Source organism: Hyperoodon ampullatus (assembly GCF_949752795.1).
Source record: "Hyperoodon ampullatus genome assembly, chromosome: 8".
NCBI classification, from domain to species: Eukaryota; Metazoa; Chordata; class Mammalia; order Artiodactyla; family Ziphiidae; genus Hyperoodon; species Hyperoodon ampullatus.
Window position 1 is genome coordinate 46,112,127 of NC_136921.1, and position 21,012 is coordinate 46,133,138.

At 38.0% G+C, this 21,012-nt stretch overlaps 1 protein-coding gene across 1 annotated transcript in view; it reads right to left on the reverse strand.

Moving 5' to 3' along the window:
• WDR75 (WD repeat domain 75) overlaps positions 1 to 8,479 on the reverse strand; it is a gene marked incomplete at its 5' end in the record, with an annotated part of 41,516 nt that extends 33,037 nt beyond the window's left edge. Inside the window, 2 exons of the mRNA XM_079709881.1 lie at positions 2,847 to 2,976; positions 8,394 to 8,479. Coding sequence (XP_079566007.1) covers positions 2,847 to 2,976; positions 8,394 to 8,479 — 216 coding nt within the window. The remainder of the gene's footprint in view (positions 1 to 2,846; positions 2,977 to 8,393) is intronic.
• Between the last annotated feature and the right edge of the window lie 12,533 nt (positions 8,480 to 21,012).

The following is a 21,012-nucleotide window of genomic DNA, read 5'->3' on the forward strand; positions in this document are numbered from 1 at the left end:
AAACAGAAAGACAACATACTGAATGGAAGAAAATATTTGCAAATGCTATGACTGATAAGGGATTAATTTCTAAAATACATAAACAACCCATACAACTCGACATCAGAAAGATAAACAACCCAAAGAAAAAAAAGATAAACAGCCTGATTAAAAAATAGGCAGGAGATCTGAACATTTTTCCAAAGAAGATATACAGACGGCTAACAGGCACATGAAAAGATGCTCAACATCACTATTAGAGAAATGCAAATCAAAATCACAATTAGATATCACCTCACACCTGTCAGAAGGGTTATCATCGAAAATTCTACAAATAACAAATGTTGGCGAGGATGTGGTGAAAAGGGAACCCTTGTACACTGCTGGTGCACCCACTACTGGAAAACAGTACGGAGGTTCCTAAAAAAACTAAAAACAGAACTACAATGTGATCCAGCAATTCAACTCCTATGTATATATCTGAAAAAATAAAAATAGTAATTTGAAAAGATACATGTACCTCAATGTTCACAGTAGCGTTATTTACAACAGCCAAGACACGTAAGCAACCTAAGTGTCCACCAACAGATGAAGGGATAAAGAAGATGTGATGTGATATATATACTCAGCCATAAAAAAGAATAAAATTCTGTCATTTGCAACAATATGGATGGACCTAGGAGTATTATGCTTAGTGAAATAAGACAAAAAGAAAGACAAACACTGTATGTTATCACTTATATGTGGAATCTAAAAAATAAAACAAATGAATATATATAACAAAACAGAAACAGACTCACAGATACCGAAAACAAACTAGAGGATACCAGTGGCTAGAGAAAAGGGGGAGAAGTAAGATAGGGGTACAGGATTAAGAGATACAAACTACTATGTATAAAATAGATAAGCAACATGGATATATTGTACAGTGCATGTAAATATAGCCATTATTTTGTAATAACTTTAAATGGAGTTTAATCTCCACTACTGAAGAATCACTATACTGTACACCTGAAACTAATATAATATTGTGAATCAACTCTACTTCAATTTAAAAAAAAGTGGCAATTTTAAGATTTCTTCCAGGGAGGACATGGAATTACAGAATTGAATAAAAATGATGGAGTAGGAAAATATTATCTATTCAAGCAAAAGAATTATATTAGGTAGAAAATATACACCAGCATTACTACATATAATAGGAATCATGAACACAGATCAGTAAAATATAACAAGGAAAACAGAAATCTCTATAAGACAATGGTTATACACAAATACTGTGAGTTCAGAGTCCACAGAATCTCTGGCACCCGCCCCTTCACCTCAACCAAGCCTGTTATTAAACTTGGTAATACAGACTTCACAAATTCCAATTTTAATTTTCTTTTCTGCTACAAAAAACATTCAAATGGTACACATAACCATAACCTCTTTTCTCAAGTCCTCAGAGGACAGCAAGGACAAAATGTGTGCTTGAACCGTGCAGAAGAGCTACTTAACTATGATTTTCAAGAGTAGTTCATTTAATTTTAGAAAGAAAAGATCAGTGTTAGTGTTACTTTATACCCTACTTCTTTTATGACAACACAGTGAATGGCAATGCAAATCCATTCTTAAATCAAGCAGTAACTGTCAAGTTGGCTGAGACTAATCTAGAAGAGGGAAACTTGATCAAAAACTAGAGCAAGTTTTTTTTTTTTTTTTTTTTGCAGTACGCGGGCCTCTCACTGTTGTGGCCTTTCCCATTGTGGAGCACAGGCTCCGGACGCGCAGGCTCTGTGGCCATGGCTCACGGGCCCAGCTGCTCCGCAGCATGTGGGATCTTCCCGGACCGGGGCATGAACCCGTGTCCCCTGCATCGGCAGGCGGACTCTCAACTACTGCGCCACCAGGGAAGCCCTAGAGCAAGTATTTTTGAGATAACTCTCTAGCAGCTTTGCTGACACGTAAGAACAAATTAAAACGACAATTTTATTGTTGATTTCTGAAAAGCAAGGGCTGTTTTGTGGGGAGAGTGGGAAGGTCCAGACTCCACTAGATCCCCAAGTTTGTCCTGAAATTAACTGGTTGATCCACTGACTAAAGAATCCCTTCTTGTCTAGATACTGGCCCTAAGATTCGGTGACATCTGCATTAACACTAAAGAGCCTCGTCTCTAAAGAAATCAATCTAAAAAATCAATACCTCAAAGATGCATTCCAGAGGGACTTCCCTGGTGGTGCAGTGGTTAAGACTCTGTGCTCCCAAGGCAGGGGGCCCGGGTTCAATCCCTGGTCAGGGAACTAGATCCCACATGCATGCTGCAACTAAGGGTTCACGTGCCACAACTAAGGAGCCAGTGAGCCGCAACTAAGGAGCCCACGTGCTGCAACTAAGACCCGGCACAACCAAATAAATAAATACATAATAAAATTATAATCACTCTTTATAAAAAAAAAAAAAAAAAGATGCATTCCAGAAACCAAGGAGTTCAGAGGTCAAATAAATTTGAGAAACACCCAAGACTATATACCCCTTCTGGATATTCACCATGCATATACAGGACTTGAGAAGACCTATAATCAAGAAATTCATTTAACTGTGCCAAATCCTGAGTTTCAGAAACTATACAGACAAGAACCCCTTCTTTCAAGTAACACCTATTAGCATCCTGTGAACAAATGGTTCACAGAATACACCACGTACAATGTAGTTCCAGGCTGTGACCCTATTTTAATAATTAAAAATAAGTGAAAACTATACTAAATCATAAAATCAAAATAGATATTTCCCTGACCATCACCTAGAAAGCTTCTCAGCCAAATTCAATTCAAATTTTTCTGGCAACAATAAAGCCAATATTAAAATATTTGACTGTAGATTAACACCTGTAGATGGTTCTTGGGGTTGAGCTGGATTCCAGTCACCAGATTTCTGTGCCCTTGCAATATATGTACACATTCTTCTGTAGCTGTGCTATAGACTTTAATAAAGTCTCCAGAGACACAGAAGACATACCTGGAAATAAGAGAGAAAAATAAGATTCACATACCGTATAGACAGCATAATCTTTTTATTGTCCATGAAAAACAAAACAAAAAACAAAGCTATAACATGCAACTATTATTTGAAAATAATAGTTTAAGAACTGTATATTCAAATTGTGCTGCTTAAGCCTATGGGGACATCTGAGGTCGTTTAGTTCATGAATTCTGAAAGTAGATCAATGATGCCAAAGTCATACCTCTGACCTGTTCCAGGGGCAGAGGCTGTATGGAATCATCCTGCAAAAACAGCCAACCTAACCAAGCTGCCTGTTCACTAATGGATGCAGACACTGTGCTACGCCTTCACTATCAGCTATTATTCTGTGGTGGTTCTGCTAAGAGCAGCGTCTTCCCCTGTCCTCCAACTCTCCATCATTCATTGCACAGACACCAGCCTACAAATATGAAGTCAAATATTCTCTCTAGTCAGTGAGTTCTCTTAGATAGCAAAGTATAAAGACTTTATGACAGTTCTTTTTCTTACTCCCAAAAAGCTGACTTTGCTTTTCTGGATTTGTGGCTTTCTTCCATATATCAGAGGCTACTAAATTATTAACTGTGGTTAACATGGGGTAATATCTGTTTAACTTTTTTCATAATAGATATAACCATAAAACAAAGCTCAGAACTGCAAATCTTCTAGCATCAAATAAAAAATGTTTGCTCTGTGCCTATTACATCTGACAGCGTATGTGTCTAACATGTACTTTCTCATATACCATAGAATGTACAAACCACAGAATCCTTAGGCTGGACCTCTTCTCTGTGCTCCCAAAGCACCCAAGGCATGATTTGATCTGGGTACTTTCAAACTGTGTTGAAATGTCTCATTTATGTAAATATCCATCCCCCTTATCCGGCCATATGCTCCTATAGGGCAGAGGCCCTATTTATCTTTGATTTTCAATGTCCAATCCAGTTTGTCAAACAGAACATGCCTGATCTTCAAAGGTTTTATAAACTATTTAGATAAAATGAACCAGTAAAAAAATTATTACAAAATAATCAAAGGGTAAATCTGATGCTGGCTGGGGTTGCTACTACCCTATTTTATCATTTTTAAGACACTTGATTTTCACATGTTCACCTCTCTAAAATCAGGATGCACCTTATAAGTGCTGTAACCAGGGGCCATGGTTGTGTTCAACTGTTTATAAGAGCAACCAAGTACAAGCATCAAAGCAACCGAGGTATATGGATTCCCCTTTGGCTGGACCCTCCTCTCCATCCCCACGAGCACCCTACTTCTTACCACCTCCTGTCTGGACCACTCTTAAGGGCTTCCTACAGCCTCCAGGTGTGGCCCTTTGATTCAACCTTTCATACTCATACCAGACTAAGTTTACAAACTTGACCATATTACTTCCTTAAATAAAGATAAAATTAAATTAAAATCCTTCAGTGTTTTCTCACTGCCTTCAGGATATGATCCAAATTCCTATGTTTGACTCCAGTCTGACTGGAGATACTTTTTCACTTGAACAGTAGGTTAAGTGGTTCAAAACTCCAACGACCCCCTTGCTCTCCCATCCTGCTCCCCATTAGCATCAGCAAGTCCTTTAGGCAGTGTTTCCTGGAGATGTTGGTGGGTGAGGGGTGCTGCTGTTTGCCAAGAAAACTCCCCCTAATTGATTCTGATATTCTTCCCCAGTGGAAAGTAATTTCCTCTCTCCTTGCTCCTCAGCAGGGAATAAAGACTTTAACTGAATGCAAACCTCTCCACACCTGCACATTCTGCTATCTACTGAGAACGCTTTCTTTCTGACTGCTTCTTTAAGATTCAGCTCAGGGGTCTTTCCACTGGAAGCCTTCCCTCATCTTATTCCAGATCAGCACCGGTCCTAACATGCTTCTGCAGGGTGCGGGGCTTAACTCTATCCCAACACTTTCTGCACGGTGTTATGAGAGAACTTCCCCTCCTTGAGGGGAGGAACTGTGTGTTTACTTACTTCAAATAATAACAGAAACAGGGTGTGGTAGAAAAGGAGGCACTTTTAAGAAGTCAAACACAGATGGGTTTGAATGCCAGGTTTACTATGTACAAGGCTGAATGATGTTGAAGAATTTACCTAACCTTTCTAAACCTCGCTGTTCCCCACTCGCAGGGTTATAAGGATTAAATGAAACAATGCATGCAAGTGCAAGCCTGGCATATACAACAAACACTCAATAAATGGTTCTGTAAAATGAGGATAACAATACCTAAACCGTGCAGACAGGGATGCATGTAAAGCACCATCACAATGCCTGCCACACAGGACTCAAATCATCTTTGTTGATCAAGTGGTGAAGTAAGAAATTAGGGATGTTTTCAAGCAGGAATCAGGATTTAAATGAGGTTCTGAAGGATGCATGATTTAAGGGCTGGGAAACAAAAAGAAGAGCAACAAAAACCAGTAGGGAAATAACAACATGGTACCTACGAGAGGCAGGGAATGTACCTATGTAAGTAGCAACGTGTGCATAATGGGCACTAGCAGGAAACAGCCCCATAAGCAGAGTTGAGCTAGATCAGGGAAGGCCCTGAAAGTCAGACGTAAGAGCTATAGTTAAGGAAGGCAACAGAACCCTGTTACAGGGTTCTGAGCAAGACTAGGAATAAGAGTTACAGTAATGTAACAGCAGCAGTATCCAGAACGATCTGCAGGGGAAAATACCTAGAGTCAGGGACATCGATTCTGTGATAATTTAGAAATGTAAAAGGCAAGAATGACCCATTGTTTTAGTTTTCTATACCCTAGTAACCTACTGCTATGATACATAGCACCATCTAACTGTGGGAGGCAATAGGGTGTGACGCAAACAGTGCCGGACTGGGAGTAATACTTGATAGGGGGATGCCAGGTCCTTTCACGTACACCTCACCTCCCTGCTTGCCTCTCATAATAACGCACTCAAGTAGGCAGCGTAGAGTTTTGTCCTAGTTCTAAGAGGACCTAGTGACCAAGAGAAAGCTGTTAAAATGCCACGATTCTGTTGTTTCATTTACTATTTCAGCTTTTTTGATAAGCTCCTTGAGGTAAAATACAAAATTATTTTATTCCCCTTTGTATAAGTTAGCCAACCCTTGTGGCAGCTTTTAGATAATATTCAAGTCCTTGGTGAATTCATTATAACCCTGTTAATTTGCCAGAAAACTGGTTTAATTATTAGCTTCTATATATATGAAAAAAAAAGTATCTCTAAATCTCGACCAAGTTCCCATCCTGAATTTCTGCCTAAACACCTGCTACACCCACCTGGTTGTTTTAAAGGTACTTTAAACTCAACAGGCACATGTGAACCCTACATCTTCTCCTCGTTAATCCTAATTGCTAAATCACTCCAAAACTCTGTCTTTCCTCTTCATCTTCATTATTATCTTAATTCTGGCCAAAATCATTTCTTGCTTGGATGCCTGCATTAGTCTTCTAATACCTGGTCTATAAATGTTCTAGACTCTTCTCCCACCACCTACCTTCAGCCTATGCTGCAAGTATACTGACCTTATGCACATGACACTCCTCCCCCGCCCCAATTTCAAGTTGCTCACTTTGCCTGGTTGCCCTCCCCCCAGTATCACGGAAGGGGCAAACTCCTGTTAGTTTTGCAAGATCCTACTGCTGAAGGGAAACTTTCACTGTGTAACTCCTCCTTCTATGCCATCACTGCACCTTGAATATGCTAGCCTAGCCACCTCTCGTCTCTCCACCACATACTGTATAGTTTTATCCCGTCCTCCCCTCCCCACCAACACCTTATGTACAGAATTAAAAAATACACTCTCTTTGGACCAAACAACCAAGAACTGACTCTATGTTCCCTTTAGAACCTCATTTCCCACTAGCTCTCTTCATATACCATTCCTACAAGCTAACTGTACACAGTCCTCATGCTTATACTGTGCCCCCTATCTGGAATGCCTTCTATCCATATTCCCTAGTCAAAATACCATCCATCCATCTACGTCTAGCCTAAACATCACTTCCTCATCAACCTTCTCCATCCTTCCAGTTTGAAGTACTCTGTTTCTTATGGGATCCCAAAGTGCCACTGTATGAAACATCTGTTACTGATTATCTTCTTTTCCTCACTACACTGCAAGCTCTTGAAGGTAGGATTAATCCTGGAATTATCTTAGTTTTTGTCATCGCAGCTTGTTATAAATACATAGCTGATAAATACTTAAAAATGAATTGTAGGACTAATCAATTTTCACTAATCAAGTGAAATACGATGGATTCCAGTATAATGAATGAGATATACAAACAGTACGCTGGAGGAAGAAACTGGATATAAGTCCAAAGTGGCAGAACTTTGGCAATCTCTTGAAGCCTCAGTTTCTTCCTCTGATTCACAAGATAAGTATCAACAAAGCCCTCTTTATTGTAAAGACCAAGGATTTTTTTTTTGCCTCTAAGGCAGTTTACGAAAGCTCCTTCAAGTCATGCATGCATTCAATAACTATCTGCCATACACCCATAAGCAAGACATTGCGGGCATACAAACTTTCATAAGATACTACCTCTACTTTTCTAAGGTAGAAGGGTTTTTACTAAGTGTCTCTCTATCCCCGAGTGACTTGAAAACGTTTTTTTACATTGTGTCACTTCTAGATGATGTTGACAATAGAGCAATGATGGTGACAGCTAACGTATAATGAGCCATTAAGTGCTAGGCACTGTTTGACTTGCTTTGTGTTGTATTAAAGCATTTAATCCTCTCAACAACCCTACGAGATGGATTACTAAATATTATTCCCCTTTCATAGATGAGGCAACTGAGGCAGAGATTAAGAACCTTGCGAAGGGCACACAATGGATGAACTGGGTTTAGTTAAGCTTTCCAGCTACACTGAGCTCCTGAGGAAGGGGACCAGGGCTTACGCGTGTTTTTATCCCACACAGAATCTAATGTCAGTTTTTACGCAGAGCTCCAAAAAGGTTGCCAAAATGCCTTTTTAGGGGGAAGAGAAGTGTGGAGAAATCAGAATCTTTAATCATACAGCAATTCCAAGTCACGATTCGGTCCGAAAAGCGGATACTCCTCGTGGTCTTGCAAGAGCAGTGGCGTACAAATCCGTGCCCGGACCATTTTCCAGCCGCCCCAACGCCGAGCCGATTCTAGACACGTGGGTCCGCCCGGGGGCCCCTCAATCTACCTGCAGGTCTGGGGACGGGGGAAGCGGGCCCCAGCCTGAGGTGCTACGGAAGTAAGGGCTTCTGAGTCCTCTTACAGCACACGGGCACCAGCTCCCTCCCGCTGGCCCTGGGTCTCCCGCACGCGCGCCCCTTCCCCGAGCCCAGAACCGCCTGCTGATTTGTCCAGACGCGCCCGACAGTTCTTTCTCCCCATCCCCCGGGGACTCATGCCCCTCAGGTGGGCCGGCAACGCGTGGTGGCCTCTTACTTAGAATCCGCAGAGAACACCGCTCTCCTGAAGTTCAACTCGCTGCCGCCACAGCGAACCACGCGGAGACTCTCCTCCTCCACCATCTTCGCGCAAGCGCAAAGACTCGCTGTCGCCGGCCCCGCCCCGAGCTTCCCCTACGGAAGCCGGTTGATAGGGCGTTTGCCCCAGCCCACAGACCCCATCCTCGCAGGGCTCCTCTAGGCCTCAGTCTCTATGGTAGTTCTCAATGGTAAGACCCAGCGCCTGTGCGGCCATCTTTGGTTTGGGCAACGTCAAATTAGGACATGTGAAAAAAAGGAAAAAGCGAAACATAGAATGCATTTATATTAGATCCCTCTAAACTTTTATTTGGAAAAGATAAATTTCTCTTCGGACTTGTTAATCTGACTCTAAAGTTTCTTACGCCGGAAGGGAAAGGTGTCCCGAAGTGTGTCAGATGACCGCCAGTCCTTTCCCATACCCCGCCAGGCTTCACCTTTCTCTTAACTTTGATTCGGCAGCTGCGAGATGACGCCAGCGTTTTGCGCCAACAGCATTCCTGGTCGCGCAGTTGAGTTCTTGTTTGGAAAGGTAGCGTTCTCTTTTTTGCACAGCTGTTAGCTCCTCTCGTTAGCCGTAACTTTGTTCTGTTCTTCTGAGCAGAGCATACGTTCCTACAGAATCTTCACAGCTCCAAGAGGTTTGCTTTTTCCTTTGGACACCTGGCTCTTACTCCGGGATTCTGGTTCCTATTTCTCTCCCTGGTTCATTGGACCTTCTTGGCCGATCTGGCATTGCACTCTACCCTGGCCAAGTTCCAGGGCCGCTGCTCCCTGGTTTGCTACTGTTTTGTGCGTGTTGCCGTGGTTTTAGCTTCCGCAATTAGTCGACCGAAGCCCTGAACTCTGAGAAAGTTTATGCCTCCATCTCCATTCCTTTTTATAAACTTATGTGTATCATTTTCGTGGCCCCTGTATATCAGGGGGTGCTTATCTTCCTCCCTCCCTTCCTTCCTTCCTTCCACCAATTCCCTCTGTGCTGGCTCTGTAACACTCCTAAGGGTAAAGAGCCAGTGACAGCTTAACTTTAACAAGAACAGGAGATCTGCCTTGATTGTGTAGAAAATTACCACATCCCTTCAGTGTTTCTGGAGGCAAATAATTATTGAGAGCCTTCTATATGTGAGACACAATGCAAGACAGACGTGACCGCTGCCTTGTTACCTTCTATGGGAGAGAGACAAAAATGTTTAACAAACGAGATGATCACAGATTGTGTGCCGAAGAAAATAAAACAGTAATATAAGAGAGGATAGTTTTCTCTGAGGAGGTTTAGGCTTAACCTGATGAATATATATTTGTTAAGGTCGTGTAGGTTAAAAGATGATATTTTAACAATTCAATGTTAATACAAATTTGATATAAAATAATTCAATGCAGAAATAGAATGGTCTCGGTAGATCCTATACCCTATGAGTATCTCTCCACCATTAAAAGTTTGGTGTATATGCTTCCTGATATTTTTCTAGGCATACATACACCTTAACATTATTCTGCAGTGCAATGCAAGGCACCACGTATTCTTTTTTCACCTCTCTATATGCTTTCACTGCAGCATACACAGATTTTTATCTCCTTTTTGATAACTGAATAGTATTTCATATGTGCCATAATTGATTAAGTCATACTCTCAAAGGTGGACATTTATTAGTCATTTCCATTTTTTAAAAAGTGGCACATAGTGCTACAGGACACATAAATTTGTGACAGTATTGCTGTAGGAGAGATTCCTAGAATAGGTATTGTGGGGTTAAAGGATATTTGCATTTTTTATTTTGAGGGTGTGTTTTGTGGAATAGAGATATGTGTTACTGGGAAAACCAAGAGGAATAACTAATGGCAGCCAAAAAAAGGGAACTATTTAAAGTTTTGGGAAAATCCATAAGAAGAGGGAGTATTATAAGAGAGTATGATTTCTTAAGAAGAAATCAGGAGGGAAAAGGACTGATGAAATGGTGTAAGGCAAATGAAGTTGCCTATAAATACTGCATCAATGAACAACAATTGAAAGATAGCAAGGGTGGGGAGTTCACTGTTTAAAATTAAGAGTGTAATGTGGAGTCACTTTTTCAAGAATTGTTAAGTATAATGAATTCTGCTTCTTAAGTCTAATATTTCTTTTCATATACTGGCCTTCATATATCATACAACAGTCTTTGTTGATTGGCCTGCAAACACTAAAATAAAAGCAAAATTTTCTAAAGTGTTTGGAGGACTGGAAAGAAGTAATAGAATACTGAGGGTGATAGAGGTGGCTAGATATTCTCTGTACATGGTATCAGATACTTCCCTAGGCATTTCATAGAAGAGAGCAAGGGAAGTTTGGTTCATTTATTGAGTTGAGCATCTTTGACAGGTCTTCGGTTCTCTTCAGCTCTCCTCTTTTCTTTCTGCATCCTCACCAGAATCATCTTTAAAAGTCCCTTCGTGAAAGTACTGACTTTTCCTAGCACACACTTTAAAACTTTTCCAGCCTCTACCTTTATCCGGTTCCAAGGCTGCTTCCATATTTTAAGGTATTTGTTAGTTACAGCAGCACCCCTTTCTTGGGACCAAAATCTGTATTAGTCACGGTTCTCCAGAAAAACATAACCAATAGAATTTATTTATTTGTTTGTTTATTAAAAGGAATTGGTGCACTCAATTATGGAGGCTGAAAAGTCCTACAATGTGCAGTTTGCAAGTTGGACATCCTGGAAAGCCGATGGTGTCATTAAGTCTGAGTCTGAAGGCCTGAGAACCAGGGGAGCTGATGGTGTAAATCCAGTCTAAATACAGGAGAAGAATGTCGTACCAGCTGGGCAGTCAGGTAGAGAAGCAACGAATTCTCTATTCCTCTTCCTTTTGTTCTACTTAGGCTATTAATGGGCCCCGAATGATGCCCACCCACACTGGGGAGAACAATTTGCTTTATTGAGTCCTTATTGAGTCCACAGATTCCAATGCTAATCTCATCCGAAAATACCTTTACAGACAAACCTAGAAATAATGGTTAGCCAAATATCTGGGCACCCTGTGACCCAGTTAAGTTGACACATAAAATTAACTATCACACTGGGCAACTACTAATCTGTTCTCTGTCCCTATAGTTTGCCTTTTCCAGAAAGTTGTATAAATGGTATTATATAGTATGTAACCTTTTGAATCTAGCTTCTTTCACTTAGCATAATGTATTCGAAATTCATGTTGTATAGATCAGCGGTTATCTCGTTTTTATTGCTGGGTGGTATTCTATTATATGGATATTCTGCAATTTGTTTATTTGTTGAAGGATGTTTAGTTTTTTTCCCCAGTTTTGGAACTTATGAATAATACTGTTTAAACAGTAATTTGTAGGTTTTTGTGTGAACGTAAGTTTTCATTTCTCTAGGATAAATACCAATAAGTGGGATTGCTGGGTCAAATAATATGTTTAAATTTTTAAGAGACTGCCAGACTGTTTTTCCAGTTTTGTACCATTTTGCATTCTAATCAGTAAATTTTGAAAGTTTTAGTTGCTTCACATCCTTGTCAGCACTTGGTGTTGTCAGTATTTTTAATTTTAGCCACTGTAATAAGTTTATAGTGGGATTTCATTGTTTTAATTTTTATTTCACTAATGACTAATGGTGTTGGGCATCTTTTCATGTGTTCATTTCCTATCTGTATATCTTCTTTGGTGCAATGTCTTCAAATATTTTATCCATTGTTTTATTGGTTGGTTGTTTTCTTATTGTTGAGTTGGAGATTTCTTTATATATTTTGGACACAATTCCTTTGTCATATATGTGAATTATAAATATTTTCTCCCAGATTCTGGCTTGTCTTTTCATTCTTCTAATAGTGTCTTTCACAGAACTGAAGTTTTAAATTTTGATGAAGTACAGCTATCACTTTTTTTCTTTTATGGATTGTGTTTTTGTTATTGTATCTAAAATACTTTATGTATTCCAAGTTTATGAAAATATTCTCCTGTGTTTTATATGAAGAGTTTTATACAGTTGACTCTTGAACAACATAGGTTTGAACTGTGGGTCCACTTATATGCAGATGTTTTTCAATAAATATGTTGGAAAATTTTTTGGAGGTTTGTGACAATTTGAAAAATCTCACAGATGCACTGAATTGCCTAAAAATATCGAAAAAATTAAGAGAAAGGTATGTCAGGAATGCATAAAATGTATGTAGATATACATTTAGTAAAAATATATGTTAATTGATTATTTTATTATTGGTAAGGCTTCTGGTAAGCTAGGAAGGGAGAAGGAGGGTGTTTGTGAAGACTGGAAACATGGATAGTATTATTTTATTTTGTACAGATTGAGGGTGTAATATAATTGGGGAGTAACACTGCAAAAGAGAACTTACGGGGGTTTTTTGTGGTAATTTTTTCTCAGATTATTAAAATGATATCTCAAAAATTAAAAATTGTTATTGAACTCTCAGATTTCAATCTGAGAGGCTAGGCAATAAGGAATAGCTTCATAAAGCTAAAGAGTTCCACAATTTAATGACAACTGTGCAAAATAAGCCATTAAGTAGACTCGCAAGTCCTACCAACATAAAAATCAACTCATACAAAACACTATACTTTTAAGTACCTGGCCTTAATAAATATTTTATGCTAGTTATATCCCCAAGGATATTCTAGCTATTCATACCAACCTTTTACTAAATTCTCCTTAATATATATAAAGATGTAGTTAACTTTAGCTACACATAGGAACCACCTGGTGTGCTTTAGAAAATAATGAAACCTGGTCCGGTCCTATCTTCAGAAATTCTGATGTAATTGGTGTGCAGTGTAACCTGGGCATCAGTTTTTTGTTTTTGTTTTTTTAATTGTGGTGAAAACCACATAACAAATTTTTTTATTAGTGACATTTAGTACATTCACAATGTTGTGCAACCACCACGCTATCTAGTTCCAGGACATTTTCATCACCCCAAAGGAAATCGTTTACCATTAAGTATTTACTTCTCCCCCCATCCCCACAATTATTAGCGTATAGATAAAAAACTGATCTTTGTGTGTTGATCTTGTATCCTGCAACTTTGCTGAATTCATTTACTAGCTCTAATAGTTTTCTGTTTTGTATTCTTTAGGATTTTTTATATGTCAGATCATGTCATCTGTGAATAGATACTACTTCTTCTTTTCCAATTTGGAAGCCTTTTATTTATTTCTTTTCCTTTTTTTTTTTTTTTTGCCTCATTCATCTGGGTAGAACTTCCAGTACAATGGTGAATAGCACTGGTAAAAGCAGGCATCCTCGTCTTATTCCTGATCTTGGGAGGAGAGTGTTCAATCTTTCACTATTAAGTATGATGTTAACTGTGAATTTTTCATATGTCCCCTTTATCATGTTGAGGAAATTCCCTTCCTAGTTTTCTGAGTGTTTTAATCATGAAACGATGTTGTATTTTGTCAAGTGACTTTTCTGTGTCAGTTGAGATGGTTGTATGGGATTTTTCATGTTGGCTGGACTGCAGTCATCTAAAGGCTTGACTTGACTGGACATCCAAAATGGCACACTTATGGTTGGAAGTCAATGCTGACTGTTTGCTGCAAGCTTACCTGGGGTTATCAACCAGGGCACCTAAACCTGGCGTCTCTGACATAGCAGTCTCAGGGTAATTGGAATTTTTACATGGTGGCTGACATTCCTCAGAGAGTATCTTGTGGTCTAGTGTCAAAAGTCATATAGGGTCCCTTCTGGTCTATCACAGTAGTCACAATTCTGGCCTAGCTTGTATGGAACTTGGAAATCATTACTCTCACACTCACAACAAGAAAAAAGAAAGAAAAAAAACAAGTGAAAATTAACAATTCTTCTTAGATCCATCAAATAATTGAGGTCACAAGGAAAAGCACTGCCCCTCCTCCCCAAATTGGAGGAAGGCAGATAGAATCACAGCATATCAGAGCAGATGCCCAAGAGCAGAGTGCCATTGCTGTAGCAGTACTTGGGAAAGAAAACTTAAGCTATAATTGACAAATTATTGGAGGCTCAGTGTGGACAACTTTGATAGTTAAAAATTCCAAGGGGGCCTAGCTGCATGAGTGTCCCCACACTTTCATATGTTTTATCTCCAGGAACCCTGCCAGGTTCTCACAGTGTAGATGGGAAGATACCAAGGATGAACCTACACTGCCACATCATAATCACGCAAGGTCCTAGCTTACCTAAGGGTTCACTCTTAGTGTTGTACATTCTATGGGCTTGAACAAACATATAATGACATGTATCCAGCATTATAATATCATACAGAATATTTTCACTGCCCTAAAAATCCTCTGTGCTCTGCCTATTTATCTTTCCTCCTCAACTCCCACTCCTGGAAACCACTGATTTTCTTTTTGTCTCCATCCCTAGTTTTGTCTTTTCTAGGGTGTTATATAGTTGCAATCATACAGTATCTAGCCTTTTCAGATTGGCTTCTTTCACTTGGTGATATTTGTATAAGTTTCCTTCATGTCTTTTCATAGCATGATAGCTCATTTCTTTTTAGTGCTGAATAATAATATTCCATTATCTGGATATACCACAGTTTATTTATTCATTCACTTGATGAGGATGTGACATCTTGTTTGCATTGAAGTTTTGGCAGTTATGAATAAAGGTGCTATTACATCCATGTATAGGCTTCTGTGTAGATGTTAAGTTTTCAACTGCTTTGGGTAAATACCAGGGAGTGCTATTACTGGATTGTATGGTAAGAGTATGTTTAGTTTTGTAAGAAACCTCCAAATTGTTTTGAAAGGGGCTGTACTAATTTGCAACCCTGCCAGCAATGTATGAGAATTCCTGTTACTTCACATCCTTGCCAGAATTTTTTGTTGTCAGTGTTCTGGATTTTGGCCATTCTGATAGGTGTGTAATTTTATCTTTTTAATAACACATTTTGCTTCCTAATTCAACAAACATTGAATAGTTACTATAAGACAATGTCCTGGTTCCTGGGGATATAAAGATGTGTTAAGACATGGTACATGGTACATAAGAGAGGATCTTATATTGAGGAATATGGACACAAAAGTGATGATTATGTTATGGTGTAATCAAGTGCAAATGTTAGGTGTATACATGGTGATGTGGGTTTACAGAAGGCCCCCTAACCTGGCCTGCATTTTTTTTTTTTTTTTTTTTTTTTTTTTTTTTGCGGTACACGGGCCTCTCACTGTTGTGGCCTCTCCCGTTGCGGAGCACAGGCTCCGGACGCGCAGGCTCAGTGGCCATGGCTCACGGGCACAGCCGCTCCACGGCATGTGGGATCCTCCCAGACCGGGGCACGAACCTGTGTCCCCTGCATCGGCAGGCGGACTCTCAACCACTGCGCCACCAGGGAAGCCCTGGCCTGCATTTTTGAAGGAGGTGATGATTCACCTAATTCTTAAAGGATGAATAGAAGTAAGCCATGTAAAGAGATTCTGAAAAGGACATTCCAGGCAGAATGGCCAGCATAAACAAAGACCCCAAGTTTTCCCCGTGATTTCTCACATGTGAAGATTCAGGAACCATTATTTGAATCTCCCTGCCTGGAGATCTTTTACTCTTCATGTTGCTCTGTAATTGTGTTTTAAAGAACAAATCAGTGTAGTATCCAATAATATATGACCCACAATACATTTTCTATTTTTTCTTTTGATTTTTACATCAACAATTTGAATCAAAGTGACCCAGTGCTGGAGTTTGTATTTTTACCTGGACATCTAAGTGTCACCTAGCAATTGTGCTAGTCCTTCATCCCTTTACCTGCCTCTGGTCCTCCCCAATACACACTACATTACACTCTGCTTTGAAAGGGGCCTAGGAGCCTAAATTTCTTCTCCTTTCTTCTTTGTTAAAATTCTTTTCCTCCCCTGCAATGCACACCCATCCTCTCAGAACAGATCTCAGTAAAATATTAGGAAGAAGGTTTCACATCTCCTTGGGCCCAGTCATCCTCCTTTTAAATATTTATTTATTAATTTTTTCCCTCTGGGGTGATTTACTGGTTGACTTTGATTTAAGGGCTCTGTAACCTCAAATTACCTACTCAGAGTGAGGGATTAAAGGATCTGAGCTGTTAGATTATTCTCAATTTGGGCAGTAAATTATTTTTGTATAAACTCATAGACATTCACGTGGCAGAGGGATTATATCTACAGTGGGAAATAAAAGCATGATTCCCTATGACCTATAGGCTAAAATCTGGATCTGGCCATGAAGGACTGACACAAATTGTCCTAACTTTTTCTAATCTAGCTTATTTGTCTCACCTCTGTGAACCTCACTGTGGGTGTGGTCCTCCAAGCATTCCATGACGATTCTAGATCTTTACCTTTATTTAACGTTGCTTCTACCTGAAATGCCCTCTTCTTTTCATTCTGAATATCTAAATCCTTTCCAAGAGCTTCAAACCTTCTCAGTTCTCGTCCATGAACATTCTCATTTATCTTCCTAGTTTCCAGTCAGAGCACTTAAACTTTTCTTTACCACTTATTGCGATTTAATTGTCTAATATCTTGAGTTGTCTCCTGTTAATACTTGATTTGTCTGTGTTTTCGTGTTTACAGACGTATGCTCTTTGAGGGCAAGATGGTATATTGGTCTTCAAGGTATCATAATGCAATGTTTCCTGCATTGTGGGTTCCTAATTACCATTTCCTGGTTGATAATTTATTAGTATGTAAATTATCTGGGAACAGACCCTATATTCCTAAAGTATTTAATAGTATTTGCATGCCAGAGATCTGAGCTGATGATGACGACTTCAGAACTAGGTATGAAAACTATTATTTAAAAAAAACTACGACTGCAAAAATACAGATATACCACATGGTGGCACCAAAGGTGCATCATTATTTTTGAAGGTTTTGTGTTATAGTGTACTTCAGTCTACTAGAAATTATAATTATCATTATTAGCACATTGAAAAATATTTTTTAATATCTAACTAATAATTAAACTTAGAGTGTTATGGAATGAGCATTTCTTAGTATAGAAACATTCAAAAAGATCTTTGCATCTTTACTTGTCTGTTTTTACAAAAGATGTCTTTAAGTTCTAGAACTCCTATATATTGTTGTGGAATCTTTGCATCTTTACTTGTCTGTTTTTACAAAAGATGTCTTTAAGTTCTAGAACTCCTATATATTGTTGTGGAATCTTTGCATCTTGTCTGTTTTTATAAAAGATGTCTTTAAGTTCTAGAACTCCTATATACTGTTTTCGGATCTTTGCATCTTTACTTGTCTGTTTTCACAAAAGATGTCTTTAAGTTCTAGAACTCCTATATATTGTTGTGGAATCTTTGCATCTTTACTTGTCTGTTTTTACAAAAGATGTCTTTAAGTTCTAGAACTCCTATATATTGTTGTGGAATCTTTGCATTTTGTCTGTTTTTATAAAAGATGTCTTTAAGTTCTAGAACTCCTATATATTGTTTTCGGATCTTTGCATCTTTACTTGTCTGTTTTCACAAAAGATGTCTTTAAGTTCTAGAACTCCTATATATTGTTTTGGAATTAGATTCCTCTTCCTTCACTGTCTTATCCCTCTATACTCTAAAAATTTCATGAGCATTAGAAACTGTTCTTTGACATTTGGGTTTTGAGATGGGGGTCATTGGTGGCTCACAGATTATTATGTTATGTAGAATGTGGACCTAATCAAATTCCAGCTGTTAATGGTATGTGTAGTTCTTTTGCAGACAGGCTTCTTAGGCATGTTGCCTAAGTTTAATTTCCATGTGTAAAGTCATACTTAAAGTATGTAAACTGAAACAGATGTTAGTACTCTGAGAATGCATTTGGTGCATGAAGGAACAGTTCCCTAGCCTCTTATTCCGCCCCCACTTTATTTTGAAAGCCCTTTGAATAGAAAAGGGCCTCTGGAGAGCCATCTAGTATCTTTGACCCCATTAGTGAGTAGCAGTTTATTACTGGGAAACAGTTGCCCAAATAAATGTTGGATTTTGCTTTAAAATCCTTCCTTGATAACCATATGATTTTCTTTCCTTCCCTATAAGCTTTGTTTATTCTTTCATTAGGAAGCTATTCACTCTAATGATACAAGTTTTCTTAAAACCAAACTAAATCTCACTGATATTATCATTTAATAATAACTGAACTTTTATTTTCCTAAAGATTAGCAGTAATAAAGGCAGATTTTTATGCAACGCCTATGTACCTTCTCAGGTATCAGATATTTAAATACTATATTTGAAAGTATTCTAATATCTGATTTATGTTGATGATAGTTTATAGAGTTCTAACCACACAGTTAGAATTTGTGCTTCCAATAGTTTTCCCAAAAAAGGTAGAGTTATTATTAGTTATTAACTACTTTCTTTTTTCTTTATATCTTCTTCTTTCCTCCTCCCCCCTTTTCAAAGATATTTGTTAAGGGCCTACCTCAGGTTCTGTGCTATGCTCAGAACGGATTAAGAAAGATCCTCATCTTAAGGAACATTCAATGTAACTTAGGAAAGAAGCACAAATTAAAAATTTCTGGCAGCGCAGGAGAGCCAACCCATAATATAGGGGAACTAAAGAAAACTTTATAGAAGAGAAGTTATCGGAGGTAAGTGTTGAATGATAGAGGGGAATTTCTCTAGGCAGTGAAGGGAACAACAGATTTTTGAGGCAGCAGAATGGAATGAGCACTAGTGTGATGGGTTTGTGGAACATAAGGACTCTAGTTTTCTTACAGATACATGGAAGGAGTAACTAGGTAGCGAGAAAGAATTGAAAGAAAGGGGAATTCCCTGGCAGTCCAGTGGTTAAGACTCCACGTTTCCACTGCTGGGGGCCTGGGTTCAATCCTTGGCTGGGGAACTAAGACCCCACAAGCTGCATGGTGCCGTCAAACAAAAAAACAAAAAAGAAAATGCCCAGCAAAAGTGCCCACACTACCTTGTGCTCTGGCCCACCCCCCCGCAAAAAAAAGAATTGAAAGAAAGGGTGAGACCAGATTTAGTTTTGCCTGAAGGTTTGGAAATATAAATGCAAAATCTTTTTTTAATTAAAAATTAGAGATTATAGTTTTAAAGTTTTGATATATGTTTTGATTTATGAAAAAGTTTTGATTCATGTTATTTCAAGGTGATAATACATGACCTTTTTTCCTTCATAGTAAAAACTTAATAGGTATCATAACAGCTGATGTTCTTAAGTTAGTGAGTTACCTTCTACATGTATCAGTAAAATACATCAGTGACTAAAAATTTATGCAGTTCCATGTATATTCACACATTTTTGTCTTGTTAAATAAACATAAAAGTGTCCTTGAATTTGTCACTATATTTAACCATTCAAGGCCATAGGTATTTAACTTCTAGATTAAGAAGCAAAGCTTTAGTGAAAAATGTGTATTATGCATTTGTATAATTATAATACATATGTATAATTATAATGCTGTGTTGGTAATTAATTGATAATTTGGCCTTTATTAATGGTTAACTTAGATGGCTAAATGATAGCTCTAGTATATATTAAATGTAACAGAAATAACTTAATTATCTGTAGTATTTTCCTCACAAAACCAAATTCAAAATGTATGTGGAGAAATTTGCATTCAAAAAATATATTCTATGTTATTTTGTCTAGCTAGCTTTTAGAATCATTGGTGGAAGTGTTTCAGGAGCTCTGTTTTTTCGATACATAATGCTATTTTTCTATCTTATAAAAATAAATTTTCCTACTTCTGGTTTTAGTATTTGTTTTATTCTCATATATACATCTTTTGGTCTTGCCACTATAGTCTTAGTTACATGGAAAGAAATGATGTTATTTGTTGGAATATATGTTATTTGTTGGGATGTATGTGGATATTGGAGGTTTGCCCTGAAAGTATTTTATATGTAGTATTTTTCTATTGGATCAGAATAAAACATACTTCTAATTTAAGAGAGAAGCATTCATATTGCTCTCTTACATTTAATGACTGACATTGAACCCACTCTTTTTCTTAGCCTGAATTATAATTCTAAAATAAATAGATTCTAAGTGCTCTATTTTCCATTTTAAAGTTTCCATCAAACTGTGGTTAGGGATTGAATAGAAAACTATTATGACATTCTTTAGGTTTTCTAGTCTGTTTGAGAGGTCATAAATAATAATAAAGCTTCAAGTAATTTCACTTATGGAAGTCACTTGAAAAAATAATTGTCTAATAATTTAGTCATAAATAAATTGTCTTATAAAAGGGTGTTATAAAGATTGTATTTTTATTTTAACATTAAAACAATTCTATTTTTAGGGTGAAGTGAATAGTTTTTAAAGAAATTAAGTGGTAGTTTTAATCTGAATTTTTCCATTTACTTAAGTTTTCCCACTCTGCCTCCAAATTAGAAGTAGAATCTAACTCTCATTTCCAGATCTTCTCAAAGTATTAAGGAGAAACTAAAGATAATTTCCTTGTTTCATTAACCCCTTACACAATATTATAAGATGAACAGTGCTAATTGAGCAATTAGACGTGCATTTCTGATTGACTAGGGCATATGTCTTGGCATTGAGTGGATATATAAAAAATCAATAAAATGTAAGGGTATTTCTATAATTCTGTGAGCAGAATCTATCCTGTGTCATTTTGTGAGTGTAATTTTCTGAT